The sequence below is a fragment of the Elephas maximus genome, chromosome 7, assembly GCF_024166365.1.
Source record: "Elephas maximus indicus isolate mEleMax1 chromosome 7, mEleMax1 primary haplotype, whole genome shotgun sequence".
NCBI classification, from domain to species: domain Eukaryota; kingdom Metazoa; phylum Chordata; class Mammalia; order Proboscidea; family Elephantidae; genus Elephas; species Elephas maximus.
Window position 1 is genome coordinate 33,484,993 of NC_064825.1, and position 17,785 is coordinate 33,502,777.

Genomic DNA, 17,785 nt, shown 5'->3' on the forward strand with positions numbered 1-17,785 from the left:
CAGTTGCTTAATTCTGCTATTTTGTACTTTACAGATATTCTCAAGTTCAGTGTTTTCTTTCCAATCCTCATAGCCACTACCCTAGTTCAAGTCCTCGATGTTTCCCACCCAACCCAGTACTGTCGAGTTGATTCTGACTCATAGTGACCCTATAGAACAGAGTAGAACTGCCCCACAGAGTTTCCAAGGAACTCCTGGAGGATTCGAACTGCCAACCCTTTGGTTAGCAGACGTAGCACTTAACCACTACACCACCCACAGAAACACAGTAATCATTTCACTCTCTCTCTGGAATCACTCCCTCCAGTTCATCAACCTGTAGTTCCCAGGCAAATCGGACCATTCTGCTCTTCAGTGTAAAACCTTTCAGAGGTACCTCTCCTGCCTACTTGAATGCTGTCCATTCTCATTTTATTTTCACATCATTCTCTAATGATGTGCACAGATGTTCACAATAAGGCCTGCATGTAAGTTCCATAATGTCTATCTCATTCATGGCTAAATCCCAAACAAATACCAAGTGCCTCTGCTCCATAAAGATTTAATATTTGTTCTCCACAAATAAAAAAAAAGGTGGAAAAATCGTGATATAAAACTGCCTGCAGAACACAGTCCGATACTGTATAGACAAAATATCAGAAAATTACATAAAAACATTTATGCCTACCCTGTTTATAGTATTTCAAGTTGTCTTTATTTCTTTTATACCTGTCTTTTCTTTTTTTTGGTGAGATTTTCAAGGTACCCCACGAGAATTTTTTCCAGATACAGAGAAATAAAAACATAAACAAAACAAAAGAGAGTAAAGCAAAAACTGTACACCTGACAAATCAGACAGTAGTGTGAGGCCAAATGGGAAGTACGAAATCTTCCTCATGGTACCCAGATTCTTCATCTTCTGCCCCAACTTCTACCCCACCTCCTGCTACTCCACTGCTACCCAGTAAAGGCAGCAGTGCCAAGCTGTGCTATGTTCTCACTTTTTGTATTTGCTGTCTACTCTCTGTCACCCCACCATCTCCATATTCCCTATGTGGTAGTTCTCGGTTCTTGCTGTCTTTTCACTTCTAGGGCAAAGTACAATTCCTGGCACAGAGAGGCACTTATTAAATGTTGATGGAGTAAATTAACAATTTTACATCACTGAATTTGAGACCCATCTCTTTCATTTACTATAAAATGGAGACACTAATCATACTTATGAGGACATTGGTGGTTCAGTGGTAGAATTCCTGCCTTCCTTACAGGAGATCCATATTTGATTACCAGCCAATGTAGCTGACGCACAGCCACTACCCGTCTGTCAGCAAAGGCTTATGAACAGGCTTCAGCAGAGCTTCCAGACTAAGATGGAGGAGGAAGAAAGGCCTGGATATCTACTTCTGATAATCAGTCAGTGAAAACTGTATGGGTCAGAACAGTTTGATCTGCAACTGATCATGGGGATGGCACAGGACCAGGCAGTGTTTAGTTCTGTTGTGCACAGGGTTGCCATGAGTCGGGGCCAACTTGAAAGCAGCTAATAACAATCATACTTACCTCATAGAGCCATTATGAGGATTGAAAGAGAAAATACATGTAAAACATGCCTGGCACATAACACGCAATAAACAAAATAAGTTATTATTATCAGTGTGACCATGTATAAGTTGCTTGACTCCATTAGTTACCAAACCAAAACACGTTGCTGTTGGGTTGATTCTGACTCATAGCAACACTATAGGATAGAGTAGGCTGCCCTGTAGGGTTTCTGTGGAGCGGCTGATGGGTTTGAACTGTTGACCTTTTGGTTGGCAGCCAAGATCTTAACCACTGGGCCAACAATCATCTTAAATTGTGGATGATAATTCCTGCCCTGTCTATTTCATCAGCTTGATCATAGGAACGATTGAGATAGTAAGATTTTCAAGCAGTTTGAGAACTATAAATCACTAGACAAACACATCATTATGACGATGATGATGATGATTATGCGCCATTTTCTTTGTGACTCTTACCTAAAGTAAGTTTATCTTTTAAGGTCACATTACCTTTGCTGATGTTTCAAACCATCCCACGAAACCATGCTCCTTGCAGAACTGGTCCATCTTGAGGCCATTGTTCACGAGCATGTCCTTCCCCTGATCACATTTGTTGGCCAACAGAACTGCTGAAACTGGTTTGCCATTAGGGAGGGTTAACTTTGAGTCCAAATCACTTTTCCACTTTGCCACTGCTTCAAATGTGGCTGGCCTGGTGACGTCGAAGACGATAAATGCACCCATAGCTTCTCGGTAATAGACTCTTGTCATGTTTCCAAATCTTTCTTGACCTATCACCAAAAAGAAATAGAAATCAACAACTTAATACAACTGTAAACTGAATCACAGACTGTAACCTCATGAGGCCTCCAGGATGAACAGCTCAGTCAGTAAAGTGCTCTATTGGCAATCTTTAAAGAGTGAGCTAAACACATCATCATGCAGCTTAGTTCTTAATTTTTGTGTGCAGGAGGGAATTTATTAATTCAACAAACATGTATTGAGAAACTTCTGGGTACCATAGAATATTCCAGATCTGTGCTGTCTAATATATATCATCATTCAGCCACGTTCAGTTATTTAAATTTAACTTTAAATTAAGTAAAAGTAAATAAAGTTTCAAATGAAGTTCCACAGCACACTAGCTAATTACATTTCAAATGCTCAAAAGCCATACGTGGCTACTGGCTACTGTATTGGACAGTGCCAATATAAAACATTTCCATCATCACAGAAAGTTCTATTTGACAGTGTTGTCCTAGACACTTGGAATATAGTGATTAAAACATGTGACACTCTGCCCTCATGAAGCCCACATTTTAGTTAGTGGGAAGACAGATGATAAATAATAAATATAATAAATTACTAAATTATTTAGTATGTTAAAAGAGTATCCACAATCTACTCCAACTAGAGAGGGCAATAATAGTTAACATCTATTGTATATTTACTATCAGAGATGTGATTTACATAAATGATCAGGAAGGTACAATTATTATCCCCATGTTTCAAATGAGAAAATTGTGGCTTAGAGAGGCTAAGTAATTTGTTCATATTATACAGATGGTAAACTTTGGAAGCCGGGATTCAAATCTGACCTGTCTGAATCCATAGTCAAAGCCCATTTTCCACCATTACATGCTTTCAACTACTAAACCAGACTTATACTCACTCTCCTTCAGGCTTATATACCAGGAGTGTCTCATTCACTTCAACAGATATTTATTGGACATCTGCTGTATCAGTGCCAGTCACTGATCTAGATGCCAGGAATACAATGAACTAAACCTCTACCCTTAAGTAGTCTATAATCTATTGGACAATGAAGGCCCTCTGTTATAAAAAAAGAAAAAAGGATAAAGTTCAGAGTTTTGGAAACCGTTGGAATCAGCTAAAATCATTTTTTCTCTGATGCTTAATTTTCTAATTGAATATTAACAATATTGGTGGAGTTTCTTAAACGCAAGGAGCCCTGGTGGTATAGTGGTTAAGCGCACGGCTACTAAAAAAAGATCAGTGGTTTGAACCCCACCAGCCTCTCTGTGGGAGAAAAATGTGGCAGTCTGCTTCTGTAAAGATTTACTGCTTTGGAAATCCTATGGGGCAGCTGTACTCTGTCCTATAGGGTCGCTATGCGTTGGAATCAACTCGACAGCAATAGGTTGGGTTTGGTTTCTTAAGTACTCTAAGCTTTGCCATCCTTACCTGCAAAATGGCAATAATTATATGTACATCACAGACTGGTCATAAGGATGAAATGAATTAACACATGTAAAGCACTCAGCACAGTACCTTAGAGCTATTTGGTACTTGAGTTTTTTCTTCCCTTTCCCCCCCAAAAAAATCATGTTCAAAAATATGGAAGACATTATGACCTGTGTTCTGAAATCAGAATCCCAGAAAAGAGTTTGATGAAAAATTATAGGTATTTCAGATGACTAAAAAAAGTGAACAAAATCGTATTACTTTTAGCCCTGTCTACCAGTGGCTGCTGAAAGCAGTAGCTAATGAAGACAGGGTTCATAATTTTTTAGACAAAAACCCTTTAAATATGTAACCAGCGAAAGAATTTTTATTCTAATTTGGGAATTTATTTAAGATTCTTATAAAGTTATATAAATTAAAACAATGTTAGGTGCATATTTAACAAGTCACCTTTTCTTGGAAGGAATAAAATGCTGAAAATAGGGTGCATTTAAGAAAATACAGGTCAACATACCTCAAAGAACGCTTTGAACTTTACATTTAATTTTGAGCTCGAGATTATTTTCTAGGTTGCTCTATACACAGTGACACTGCAGGTTGTGAGGAGAGAATGATCCCTAAGCATTTAGTGAAAACAGGTAGAGGTCAAGGGTTCCCCATCCTGGGGAACTGACAACCTGGATGCTCACATGAGCACTGTACTCCCATGTGTCTGGTGTGCGCTGAAAAGAAGAGCATTTTGTCAGGACTAGCATGGGACAATCCTAAAAACATTTCTTACATGGGTCGTATCACAGAAGCATTTTTTCCCCCCGGTCATCCAGTCAATGAAAGAAAGTTGCAAAATACTCTTCACATGACATAAAACCCACAGATGAACTTCCGTTTTTCCTAAATGAGCTTTAAATTTCTCCCCCCCTCCGCCCTTTTTTTCATATTTGATGCAAACAGTGATCTCTTTTGATAATGCTCAGGGTGGCCATGACATCTCAGGTAAATAGGGGAAAAAAAGGCCTTTGTGATCATTCAGGACTCTGAAGGCCTCTAGGCTTTTCAGGGATGTCTCATGATCCCTTTCAGGGACTAATCAGATAAAGGGCAAAGTCATGGGTTATTCAATAATCTGATTGTGCAGAAAGTTTCGTGGTAGAGTAAGGTGGCCCTTGGGAAGAAAGATTTTTCCATTTCAAATACATGGCATAGGATCATTTTTAAGACTAATTCGAAAAGCAATGTACGGGCATACATCTTCATAACCAAGAAAACTGAACCTATTGCCATTGAGTCAATTCTGACTCATCGCGACCCTGTACGACACAGAAGAACTGTCCCATAGGGTTTGCAAGGATTCAATCTTTACACAAACAGACTGCTACATCTTTCGCCCACAGAGCTGCAGGTAGCTTTGAACCACTGACATTTTGGCTAGCAGCTGAGCTCTCAACCACTGTGCCACCAGTGCTCCTTTACACCTTCACAGGGGTTCACGAAGTAAAGTGTGTGTGTGTATGTGTTTGAGCTTGTGAGTGTATGTGTGTCCAATCAGAAACAAGGAGAAAAAAACTTATTTCTAGAAAGAAAACACCTTTGTATATTGAGGTCACTGGGCCAGCAGACTTTGAAAGCTTGTATTTTTGGCATTCCAGCCCAGGGTCACACTCAGATCAAGGCATTGCCAGTACTCACATTTTATCCTTCTTTTGTCAGCTGACAGCCTTCTCTGCTGTGTCTTATTAAACAAAAAAAAAAGTGAATCATGTAACTCTTAGTGTGTGTCTACATACAGGCGAAGCAGAGAGTTGAAGTATTTATTTTATGTGATTTACTTAAAAAAAAAAAAAAAAGACTACATTCAAAAACAGCCTTTCAGCTTAGATCATTCTTTTAACACATCTACTGAATAACTAATATGGTCCAGGTGTTGCGCTCTGTGCTTCAAATGCATACGTTGTACCCTTGAGGAACTTCTAACCTAAGGACCATATTGGACGCCTGCACTGAAAATGATCAAATTCACAATGTAGGTTCCACTTAGCCTCCGAAGTTATACTCCACAGCCGTGTAATTGTGGCTCATGATTTACCTTTGAAGGGTGCTAAAAGACAAAGCAATCAGCTGAACTGCAAAAATTAACATGATGGCTTCAGTAATGATCAAACAACCTCGTGGCAGAAGGCACTGAATTAAAGGGCTGAAAGACATGAGTCTTTAGCCATGGTTCCCAGAGCACCCTTAAACAAATATGATTTTCTCCCTGAGACTCAATTTTCTCCTCTGTAAAATGCAGTTGGTCTGGCTGATCTCTAAGGTGTCTCCCCGCTATCATATCACCCTACTGGCTCTATAAAGCACCATTAAATCAATACTTGGCCCTCTGTCCCAACAGCCTGAAATGTACACTTGGTACCATGGATTTCCAGCTGAAAATACACACAGGCAATACAGCTATAATGTGCATTTAATGATATTTTCACTTGGTAATTTGTACTATACAGATGCTCTCAGTGGGCCTAGCAAAGCAGTGAATCTTCTGGTCAGGTGTAAAAACAGTGACAGTGTCAAGTTTTCTGTTAAACTGGGTGCACTCTTTTACCATTCTGTCCCTAACAGCTACCTCTGTGACCTCAGAGCAGTCATTCTGCCACTCTGAGCCTCACTTTTCTCATTGGCAAAATAAGGAAATTGGATTAGATACTCTAAAATAAATTCATTAGTGCCTTGGGCAACCCCTCTAATCAATCACATACCCCACACCCCCCATATGCAGGCATCTGATTTTCCACCTCCTGCTCCTATATTCCCCACCCTGACTCACAGTGTCACCATCTACAATGCCACCTGGTGTGACACCTTCAAGTGATCTTCTAACTGCTTCCTCACTCATACATCCAGGGGTCTCTAACATCCTACCAACACTTATACTTCAGAAATGGCTATTGACTCTGTCCCTGCCTCCATCCAGTTCAGGCCCCCAGTGGTCCACACCTGGACCCCTGACAGCTCCCGAACTCTCAGCATCTAGGCTCTTGCCAATTCCATTCTCCCTTAATATAAATTGTTTTAAAACACAGGACTTCAGACAGTTGTCATTCTGGCAGCATAAGAAGTCACCTGAGGAATTTGTAAAATACCCCTTCATGGGACACACTCTTCAGAAATCCAGATTCTGTTGGTTGTGTGTGGAGCCCAGGAATATGTATTTCTAAGCACTGCTGGGTGAAATGGATGTACAGCCTAGTCCTGAAATTTCTATTCCTATCAGAGTCCCCTTTTAAAAATGTAAATCTTGGCATTACACTCTGCTGCTTTGGCACTTCAACGGCTCTTACATGCTTAAAAAGAAAGGCAGCTTAATTAAAACAACACATGATGTCTGTACTTTGGATTTTCTCACGCGTTCACATCTCTGTTCCCTCATCTGGAATGCTGTCCACATCTCTCCTCCCATTCTGTTCAGTGAATCCTATGCATCCTTCAATTGTGCCACATTTACACAGCCTTCCCGGCCTTCCAGCTGGAATCTGTGACTCCCTTCTTCACAACCCTGCACATTGTCTTTATTCTACACCATTGACACTTCTCATGCTATGTATTCATGCATTGGTCTCCATCACGGCATCGTAAATGCCTAGCTCTCCACCTTTTGAACATAGTAAGAGATCAAGAAACTATGACAGAAATAAACTCAAATTAAGGTTCCTTCTTCTGCAGTACAATATCCTGGCAAGTAAGGTTTCCTCCAGTTTTTAGAGCTCTCGTGACTCTATGGCAGTGGTTCTGAAATTGTTTCATCTTCTCTCTTCACTACTTTGCCCACCCCCAAAACCAGTGACAAAAGGTATCAATTTATCACCATATTTGCAAGTCATCTAGAATTATGTATTGGAAATAACCTTATTTTATCTCCTCCGCCACCACCTGTTTGTCAGTTTATCATACTGTGGTGGTTTGCATGTTGCTGTGATGCTGGAAACTATGCCATCAGTATTTCAAATACCAGCAAGATCACCCATGGTACACAGGTGTCAGTGGAATATCCAGACTAACACAGGCTAGGAAGAAAGGCCTGACAATCTACTGCCAAAAATAAGCCCGTGAAAACTTCATAAATCACAACAGAATATTGTCTGACTCATTTTCTTTGGACATATCATCAGGAGAAAGCAGTCACTAGAGGAGGACATCATACTTTGTGAAGCAGAGGGCCTGTGAAGAGAAGGGAGACCTTTGGTGAAATGGACTGACACAGCAGCCAAAGCAATGGACTTGAACATGCCAGAAATTATAACATTGACACAGGACTGGATATTTCATTGTTTTACATAAGGTTTCCATGAGTAGGAGTTGATTTAATGTCAGCTATCTTTATGTCTTCTCCAAAAAATTACAAGCTGCCCTATGACCAGAACCAAATTTCTGTAGAACCATTGATAAGCACTGCACTCTGTACACAGTGAGTGTTCAGTGAGGTCTCCTTGCTGATGAAGGAATAACCCCTAATTTCTTACCCTTCCCCTCAGCAGACCACCACTTGTCTGTGTATTGTACTGAGGTGGCTTGCATGTTGCTGTGATGCTAAAAGCTATGCCACCAGTATTTCAAATATCAGCAGGGTCATCCATGTTGGACAGGTTGCAGCGAAGCTTCCAGACTAAGACAGACTAGGAAAAAGGACCTGGCTTTCTATTTCTTAAAAAAAAAAAAAAAAAAAAACTGGCCAGGGAAAACCTTATGAATAGCAGTGGAACATAGCTTGATATAGTGCCAGAAGATAGCCCCTCAGGTGGAAAGACACTCAAAATACAACCCCTCAAAGTGGGGTTGACCTTAATGATGTGGACAGAGTAAAACTTTTGGGACCTTCGTTTGCTGATGGAGGAAGACTCATTAACAACCAGCAACATGCAGATGACACAACCTTGTGTGCTAAAACAAGAAGACTTCAAGCACTTACTGATGAAGATGAAAGACTACAGCCTTCAGTATAAATCACGCCTCAACATAAAGAAAACAAAAATCCTCACAATTGGACCAATAAGCAACGTCATGATAAACAAACGAAATAATGAAGTTGTCAAGTATTTCATTTTCCTTGGATCTACAATTGACGGCCATGGAAGCAGCAGTCAGGAAATCAAACGACCTATCGCATTGGGCAAATCTTCTGCAAAAGACTTCTTAAAATTGTTAAAAAGCAAAGGTGTCACTCTGAGGAATAAGGTACACCTGACCCAAGCCATGGTGTTTTCAGTCACCTCACGTGCATGCAAAAGCTGGACAACGAATAAGGAAGACGAACAGACACATTGATGCCTTTAAATTAATGGTGTTGGCGAAGAATACTGAATATACCATGGACTACCAGAAGAATGATCAAATCTGTCTTGGAAGAAGTACAGCCGGAATGCTCCTTAGAAGTAAGGATGGCAAGACTTTGGATTTCTTATCAGGAGAGACCAGTCCCAGAAGGACATCATGCTCAGTAAAGTAGAGGGTTAGTGAAAAAGAGGAAGACCCTCAATGAGAAAGATTGACACAGTGACTGCAATGATGAGCTCAAACACAGCCCCAATTGTGAGCATTGCCACAATTGTGAGGATAGAGCAGTATGAGACAATGTTTCATTCTTTTTTACACAGGGTTGCTATGAGTTGGGACTGACTCAACAGCGCCTAACAACAACCCAGCAGACCCATGCAGGCTTACCAAATCCTTTAGACTTTTCCTCTGTCATGTCTGTTGCGTTTATCCCTTTTTTCCACTCCCACTGAAATCACTCTAGTTAGAATTTTTGCAACTCATCTCATTCATTCAACAAAAAATTTTTTGAATGATTATTGTTCAGGCACTGTTCTAGCCACTAAGAAAGAAAAAAATTAATGATTAAAAATCTGTGCCCTCATGAAGCTTATATTTTAGTTGAGAGAGATAAATAATAAAATAAGTTAAAAAATATACATTGTACTACATTAACTGCTAGAAAGTGCTATGGATAAAAATAAAGCAGGAAAGGGGAACAGAACATGTTGGAGGTGGCTGTGGTGGTGGTGAAGAGCTCGGCTACTAACTAAAAGGTCAGCAGTTTGAATCTGCCAGCCACTCCCTGGAAATCCTATGGGGCAGTTCCACCCTGTCCTATAGGTCACTATGCGTCAGAATCAACTCAATGGCAACAGGTTTGGTTTTTTCTTTTTTTGGAGGTGGGAGCAAAATTAAAGAGGGTATAGTGGCAGTGGGATGCAGACCTGAAATTCTCGTAAAAAGACCAGACTTAACGGTCTGACTGAGACTGGAAGGATCCTGGAGGTCATGGTCCCCAGGCCTTTTTAGCCCAAGACAGGAACCATTCCCAAAGCCAACTCTTCAGACAGGGATTGGACTGGCTTATGGAATAGAAAATGACACTGGTGAGGAGTGAGCTTCTTGGATCAAGTAGACAAAGGAGACTATGTGGGCAGCTCCTGCCTGGAGGGGACATGAGAGGGCAGAGGGGGTCAGAGGCTAGCCGAATGGTCACAAAAATAGAGAGTGGAGAGATGGAGCGTTCTGCCTCATTAGGGGGAGAGCAACTAGAAGTATATAGCAAAGTGTATATGAATTTTTGTATGAGAGACTGACTTGATTTGTAAACTTTCACTTAAAGCACAATACAAATTAAAAAAAAAAAAAAGAAAGAAACATATGTCCACACACACACACACACACACAAAGAGGGTATAGTGAGGGCCTCATTGAGAAAGTACCATCTGAGCAAAGACCAAAAAGACTTAAAGCAGTATGGCATATGGATATTTAGGGGAAGAGGGCTTCAGACAGACGGCACAGCAAGTGAAAAGATCTTGAGACACAAATGTGTCTGGCAAATGTTTGGAGAATAACCAGGAGACTGGGGGGTTGCTGGAGAGGACTAGCAAGGGGAGAATAATATAGGATGAAGCAGAAAGATCACCTGGTCTTGGGCCAGTATGTAAATGTTGTCTTTTATTTTGGTTGTGAGAGGAAAGCACGGAAGGATTTTGAGTGGATAAGAAACAAATCGACAGCAATAAAAGAATAATTATGGGTGCTTCAATGAGAAATGACTTCTGGGAGTCAAGATCAGAATCAGGGAGACCATTTAGGAGGTAGTGCAATAACACAGTACAATAATACAGAAAAAATGAGGATTTGGACCAGAGTGGTAGTAATGAAAATGGTAAAGTTTGGATGGTTTCTGGATATATTTTGGGGGTAGAGCTAACAGATGGGATATAGAGTATCTAAGTTTTTTTTTTTTTTTTTAAATTATCTAGTGCTGCTATAACAGAAATACCACAAGTGGATGGCTTCAACAAATAGGAGTTTATTCTCTCACAGTCTAGTAGTCTAGAAGTCCATATTCAGGGTGCGAGCTCCAGGGGAAGTCTTTCTCTCTCCGTCAGCTCTGGAGGAAGGTCCTTGTCATCAATCTTCCCCTGGTCTAGGAGCTTCTCCATGCAGGGACTCCCGTTCCAAAGGATGCTCTATTCTTCTGGCTCTTGTTTCTTGGTGGTATGAGGTCCCCGTGTCTCTCTGCTCACTTCTTTCTTTTATATCTCAAAAGACACTGGCTTAAGACACAGCCTAATCTTATAGATTGAGTCTTCCCCTCATTAACATCATAGAAGTAGGATTTACAACACATAGGAAAATCAAATCAGATGACAAAATGGTGGACAATCACACACCCATGGCCTAGCCACAGTGACACACATTTTTGGGGGACACATTTCAGTTCATGACATAGAGGATGAAATTATTCAAATGTGACTGCAGGGTTTTAGTCTGTAAAGCCTAATTCTGAATTTGCTGCTAGCTAAGATTGAGATAACTTTGGGAGGTTCAGTTTTTGTTGGGTTATTGGGAGTTCTAATATTTTAAGTTTGAGATGTCTGTTAGGAAGACACGTTGAGTAAGCAGTTCGTTCCATGAGTTCCAAGGGGAGGTCAGGGCTGGAGATACAAGTTGTACCTTAATTTCTGCACACCTCTGCCAGATTCACCTTCTCAAAGCTCTGTTTCACCCTATTACCTCACTAATTAAACACCATCAGAAAGTCCATTACTGCCTATAACCAAAAAGTTGTTGCTGCCAAGTCGACTTCAACCCATGGGGGGCCCTATGTGCGTCAGAATAGAACTGTGCTCCATAGAGTTTTCAACGGCTGATGTTTTGGAAGTAGATCACCAAACCTTCCTTCCAAGGAGTCTCTGCGTAAACTCAAACTTCCAACCCTTCAGTTAGCAGCCAAGCATGTTAACCATTTGCACCACCCAGGGACTCCTTACTGCCTGTAGCAGACACCAAAAATTAAGGCCCTTAGTTGGTCTGCTAACGTGTTTTGTGGCTGCCAGAGGATTTAAAAAACAATTTGAACTATTTCTCAACAGTTATAAATTGGAATATTTCTTATAAATATACAGATATTGGAATATCTTGAAAGCTCAAACAGTCATAAATCCTGTGTCCACATTTTAGGAATACTGTCTAGGAGTTAGTTCATTTGAGCTAACCAGTATCAAACTCCCTATCTTAAAAAAAAGTGCTGAGGTAGTATTTCTTTCACATTGTCATGTATTACAAACTGTCTTAAATTAAAACTTATATACTGATATCAATTTTGTAAGAACAAATCTAACCCAGAATTGAGAAATCAGTGAAACTTATAAAATTTCATTTTAAAAGAAGTCAATGCTATTCATCATCTTGATAATGGTTACCTAGGATCTCATGATTCCTTTCTCCAATCTTTACATAATAAAGTAACAGTTAATACTTTGGCTTGTCCCAGTACATCCATCTAGGTTTATAAGGAGCTTTGTGGTGAAACAAAATGGGAGTCCAAGTTGTGAATAAGCTTTGTTCCCATTTCCTAGGAAAGTATGGAGCAGTAGTTTGGATGTCCAGAATTAGGAACATCTTGAAGGATTTGGAGACCATCTTGAAAGATGACCAAGTGTTGGCAGATGGAGAAAAGAGATCATATGTCTTACCCTCTGGGCTCTAATGGGATTTTTGAGGTTGCACATCTTGGGCTACAAGTTAGAGGCCGAATCCTCAGACTGAGTTCAGGCTCCTTCCCAACACTATGCCAAGCTAGGCTGTGCTAACACTTCCCAACACTATGCCAAGTTCTGCTTCTTCCTTTCACTTATTCTTACTCCAAGGTGCTCCCACACCTACTGGAACATATCCTCTCCCTTCTCTACCTAACGAAATCCTGTCTATTGTTCAAGGTCCTTCCCAAACCCCACCATCTTGGAGCCTTTTCTGAATACTTGGCCCCACAGTCATCTCTTGCCTCCTCTATGTTCCCATGTCACTGACTGTATCACTCACCCATTTAATCAGACCTTGCCTTGTACTACTTTTTACGTGCTACAAACCTCTGAAGCCTATATCCCCCATTACACCGTAAACTCCTTGAATACACTGTTCCCTTGTGTCTCCATAGCACACAGTACTCTGAGAGAGAAGCTCTTAGCCTGTCCTCTCCATGGACTTGTGAAATATAATGGAACTGGTAACATAAGTGCTCTTTACATAATGAAGTAACAAATAATATTGATTTCTTATTTGCAAGAGAGAATCCCATCAGGGAAAGGAGTGGACAGAATAAAGCAAGATCTCTTATCCAACTCACTTTTTCTGTCTTGCATGATCCATTCCGAAAAAAATCATCCTCAATTCGGAACCACTCAAGCTCTTTGCCTAATTTTCTTAGTTCCCCTATAAGCAATGCCTCTTATTTCATCTCATGGCTGGCCATCACTTCAAGGACTCCAAATTTAAAAGATAGTCTTTGAATTTATATTTAAATTTAAAGCAGTGTGTATGTGTGTGTGTGTGTATGGGAATCCCTGGTTGGTACAAACTGTTAATATTCTTAGCTGCTAACTGAAAAGTTGGAAGTCCTAGCCTACCCAGAGGTGCCTTGAAGAAAGAAAGGCCTGACAGTTTACTTTCAAAAAACAAAACCAATCATTGAAAACCCTATGGAGCACTGTTCTACACTGACACACGTGAGGTTGCCATGAGTTGGAGCTGAACTCGATGTGGCAACTGACGGTGGTGGTGGTGGTATGTGTACGAAAAGAATGGTAGTACAGTATCCCAGCATGTGTTTTTGTCAGATTTTTTAAGACTGAGTCATTTAGACTGAGCTTAAATGAAGTAACTCATTTGGATGGAAAAAGGAGATGATGCAATGTAATACTCAATGGTGGGTGGAAGGGATAAATGAAACAAAGTCACAGGCAAGAGACTGGTATGAATCAAGATAGAAGGACCAGCATCTCATGCTTTTAATTAAACAAACTAACCAAAAATATCCCACTGAATTAAAGTCTGTGTAGGCTCAAATGTATTCAGTAAAAAGCTATCTTTGAATTATTTAACATTTGACACAACACCTCTAAGTAACCTCTAAAAATATTTTTATGAAAGACTCAAAAGAGATCCTCAACTCCAAGGGTTTCACTTTTAAGGAATTTCCAGATTCCTCTAGAGTTATAGTCCCTAAATGTGTGCCAGGGTGCTCTGGGGTACCTAGTGAACTCATAGGGGTACAGCAGGATATTTGACCTTTTCAGGGCAAACCCAGCATTACTCAGCATCAGTTAGACTTCACGAGAACCGCTAGTTTGGTAATTCACAGTTGCAGCATTAGGTCATACTACCCTCCTTTTGATGTCATCATATCTTTGTGAAACTGGGGTTTTGGCAGTTTCTGTGATAAAAAGAAATAATCACCTGAAAATCAATATGAAACAGGAAATGAGGGTGGCAGTGTCCACTCTGATTCAAAGGTTTGAGATGCTCAGTGCCCCAAAGGCACACACATGGCATTAGTAAGTAATCGTAGTTTTTAAAACCAGAATACAAATGTTTTTCTTTCAATTTATGTGTTCTATTTTTTTTTTTTTTTTTTAATGAGTCTTAAGTTGTTAGAACATAAATACTTTTTAAGCTGTTTGGTCCTGACTACTTAGTAAACACTGTTAGATATTTCTTTTGGCCTGGTGACACCATGAACTTTGGTGTTAAAAATTCTGTGAACTGAGGGCGTTTGGGAATCTCTGCTGTAGTCTTTAGAGTCTGGTCTAGAATAGTATTTTCTTTAAGTTTAACACACAGACATGCACATGCACACACACATGTGCACTTCTATCACCATATAGGACTTAATTTTCCCTCTCATGCCATTAATAATCACAGGTGTTCTTAGCCTTAATTCTCAAACTTCAGATGTGTGTCCCTAAGGCACTGGAGCTTTCCTGGCTAAAAGTAATTATGATGATAAGAGCTAATAAGCCAAACCAACTATATGGTCTCAGCGATGATGTGGACAAAGACTTTGGCTCATTTGATTCTTAGCACTATGCTAAAGAGTAAAGATTCAAACAATAATAATTGACTGCTTTAAATATATAATGTTTATATCCTTTAAATCCAACTTAAACAATCCATGAGCTGTGAAAACTCTCGCACTGTTTAATATGCATTAGGAGGTAGTGAAAGAAGCCCTAGTATTTCAATGGTTAAGTGCTTGGCTGCTAACTGAAAGATTGGCGGTTCAAACCTGCTCAGTGGCTGAGCAGGAGGAAGACCTGGTGATCTGCACCCATAAAGATCACAGCCTAGAAAACCTATGGGGCAGTTCTACTTTGTCACATGGGGTCACGAGGAGTTGAAATTGACTCGACAGCATGCAACAACAACAAAAGAAGGCAGTGGAATGGGGTTGTAAGAAAATGGGATTTGTAGCTAGACAAACCTTGGATCATGTGCCACCATGACTACTTACTATCTGTGTGACTTTTAGAAAGTTCCTCTGTGTTTGTTTGCTTGTCTGCTTTCTATTTTGTCTGAGCATGTCTCTCACCTCTATAATGGGACTAATAGTAACTCCTACCAGATAAACTCACTGTGAGCAGTAAGCAAAACAACACATAGAAATGTTTAGCACCATGCCTGACAGAGAAAGTACTCAGTAAATGATACTGCAGTAATAATATCACGATATTGCAAAAATACTTACCAAAACAGTATTAAATAATCATATTCATGATTATTTTTTAAATATCTTTATGGCCCCTCGAGACCAGGAGATTCCATAAGAGCAAACAACAACACATCTTATTCACCCCTAAAGCCCTCTGCCTGTCAGCTGAATGAACACATTTTCCCAAGCAGATTGTATACCTCTCAAATCCCCCAAGTTTCAGAACTACATTTTGAACAAGTAAAACAAAACAAAATCAAGTATCACTTCAGACCCCAATGAGAGTTGCTGTGTTTCTGATAATAAAGCTACAATAAGATCTTGGCTTTCCCTTTAGCCTGGCCAGGCCTCAAGGACTCCAGTCACTTCTTACTCACACGGACACCGCAGGCTCCTCTTTCAATAGCTCTAGGATTCGGTCTAGCCTTTTCTCTACCTATCAGCCTTCCCATCACCTTGTCCCCACCTATTTCATTGTTTTCATCATGACATATATACTACACAGGCCATAGGGAGGCACTGCAGTGATTTTCTGGGAAGATAAACCTAGCTTTGGTACACAATGAGAACTGGAGGGAAAAGAAACGAGAGCTTAGCTAGGTGGCTATGACAGCAAAACAGGTAATAATATTTTTTTATACCTGGTCTAGGGGAGTGGCAAAGAGAGGCATAATTACCATTAGACTTGGAGATTGATGGCATATGAGGGTCAAAGGAGAAGAAAAGATGGCAGAGATGATAAATCCATGTGCCTGGGAGAAAGGTAGTGTAGTGAACACAAACTAAGAAGTCCAGTGCACGGTGAAAGATGTGTAGTGTAGACTGCTAGGTAAGAGCACTGGTGGCAAAACAGTTAAGAGCTCAGACTGCCAATCAAAAGGGTCAGCAGTTTGAATCCACCAGTTGCTCCTTGGAAATCTATAGGGCAGTTCTACTCTGTCCTATAGGGTCACTATGAGTCTGAATCAACTCGACGGCACACGACAATAGGTAAAAGCACACGAGACATCACGCTAGCTCAGAGGCTTTGTCCTGCTTACTCAGTTTTAATTTGAGAGTAGAAAAATGTGGTATGGACAGGAGCTCTTTGAAATTACCTAATCAGTACACACTAATATTAAACAGTGATTTGCTTACATTATCATGTATACTAAACTGTGACCTTCTTGAAACCAAGGATCAAGTCTTATTCAATTCTGTATCCCTCTTTGTTTTCCCCTCAGCTAGCACAATGGCAGGCTGGCACATACAAAGCATTTAATATGTAATTGCTCAATAAACCAACAACACGTAAAAGAGCTGATCCTCCCCACCCCCATGTTCTCTCAAGCGACTTGGCTTCCCTTAGTCAAGCTGCTACCTGCTTTCTTATCAGAACCAGTCCTATAAAGCCCTACGTACCTACTGCTCACCTATCTTTGACAGGTGCAAACTCCATCATCAATAGCTCCGCAAGAATCCCTGAGGTGCTTTCCCCACATACCCCACACCGGACTTTGAAAGTTCACCACTTTTGCTCATTGTACATATTATTTACCTTAAGCACAGCATGTTATTCCACATGGTGTTTAGAAAATCTGTAATTAGCCAGGCCAGAAATGAGGCAGTCAACTGCCAAGCAGAGAGTGACTTAAATGTAACATGCTTTTTTTTTTGCTCGACATAAAAAAACCCAGTGCCGTCGAGACATACTCGTTGCTAAGTTAGCTTTCTACATTCCTGGATCTATTAGCCGTAATATTTAAGACCCCTGATTCTTATAAAACTCCACAGAGTATCAGTCTTCCATAGTTAGGTACTAAGGAAATGGTCGAGTCCAACCCCTTCATTCAGTGGAATTTTACAGCTGATGCAAAAGCACTCTAAACCCAAAAACCAAACCCACTGCCGTCCAGTTGATTCCAACTCATAGGCACCCTATAGGACAGAGTAGAACTGCCCCATAGAGTTTCCAAGGAGCAGCTGGTGGATGCAAACTGCCAACCTTTTGGTTAGCAGCCAAGCTCTTAACCACTGCACCACTAGGACTGCTACAAAC

The 17,785-nt window shown here is 40.4% G+C and overlaps 1 protein-coding gene across 1 annotated transcript in view; it reads right to left on the reverse strand.

The window, feature by feature from the left end:
• Nucleotides 1-17,785, reverse strand: part of RAB38 (RAB38, member RAS oncogene family) — a 72,389-nt gene that overhangs the window by 49,066 nt on the left and 5,538 nt on the right. The window contains exon 2 of the mRNA XM_049889586.1: nucleotides 2,031-2,311. Coding sequence (XP_049745543.1) covers nucleotides 2,031-2,311 — 281 coding nt within the window. The remainder of the gene's footprint in view (nucleotides 1-2,030; nucleotides 2,312-17,785) is intronic.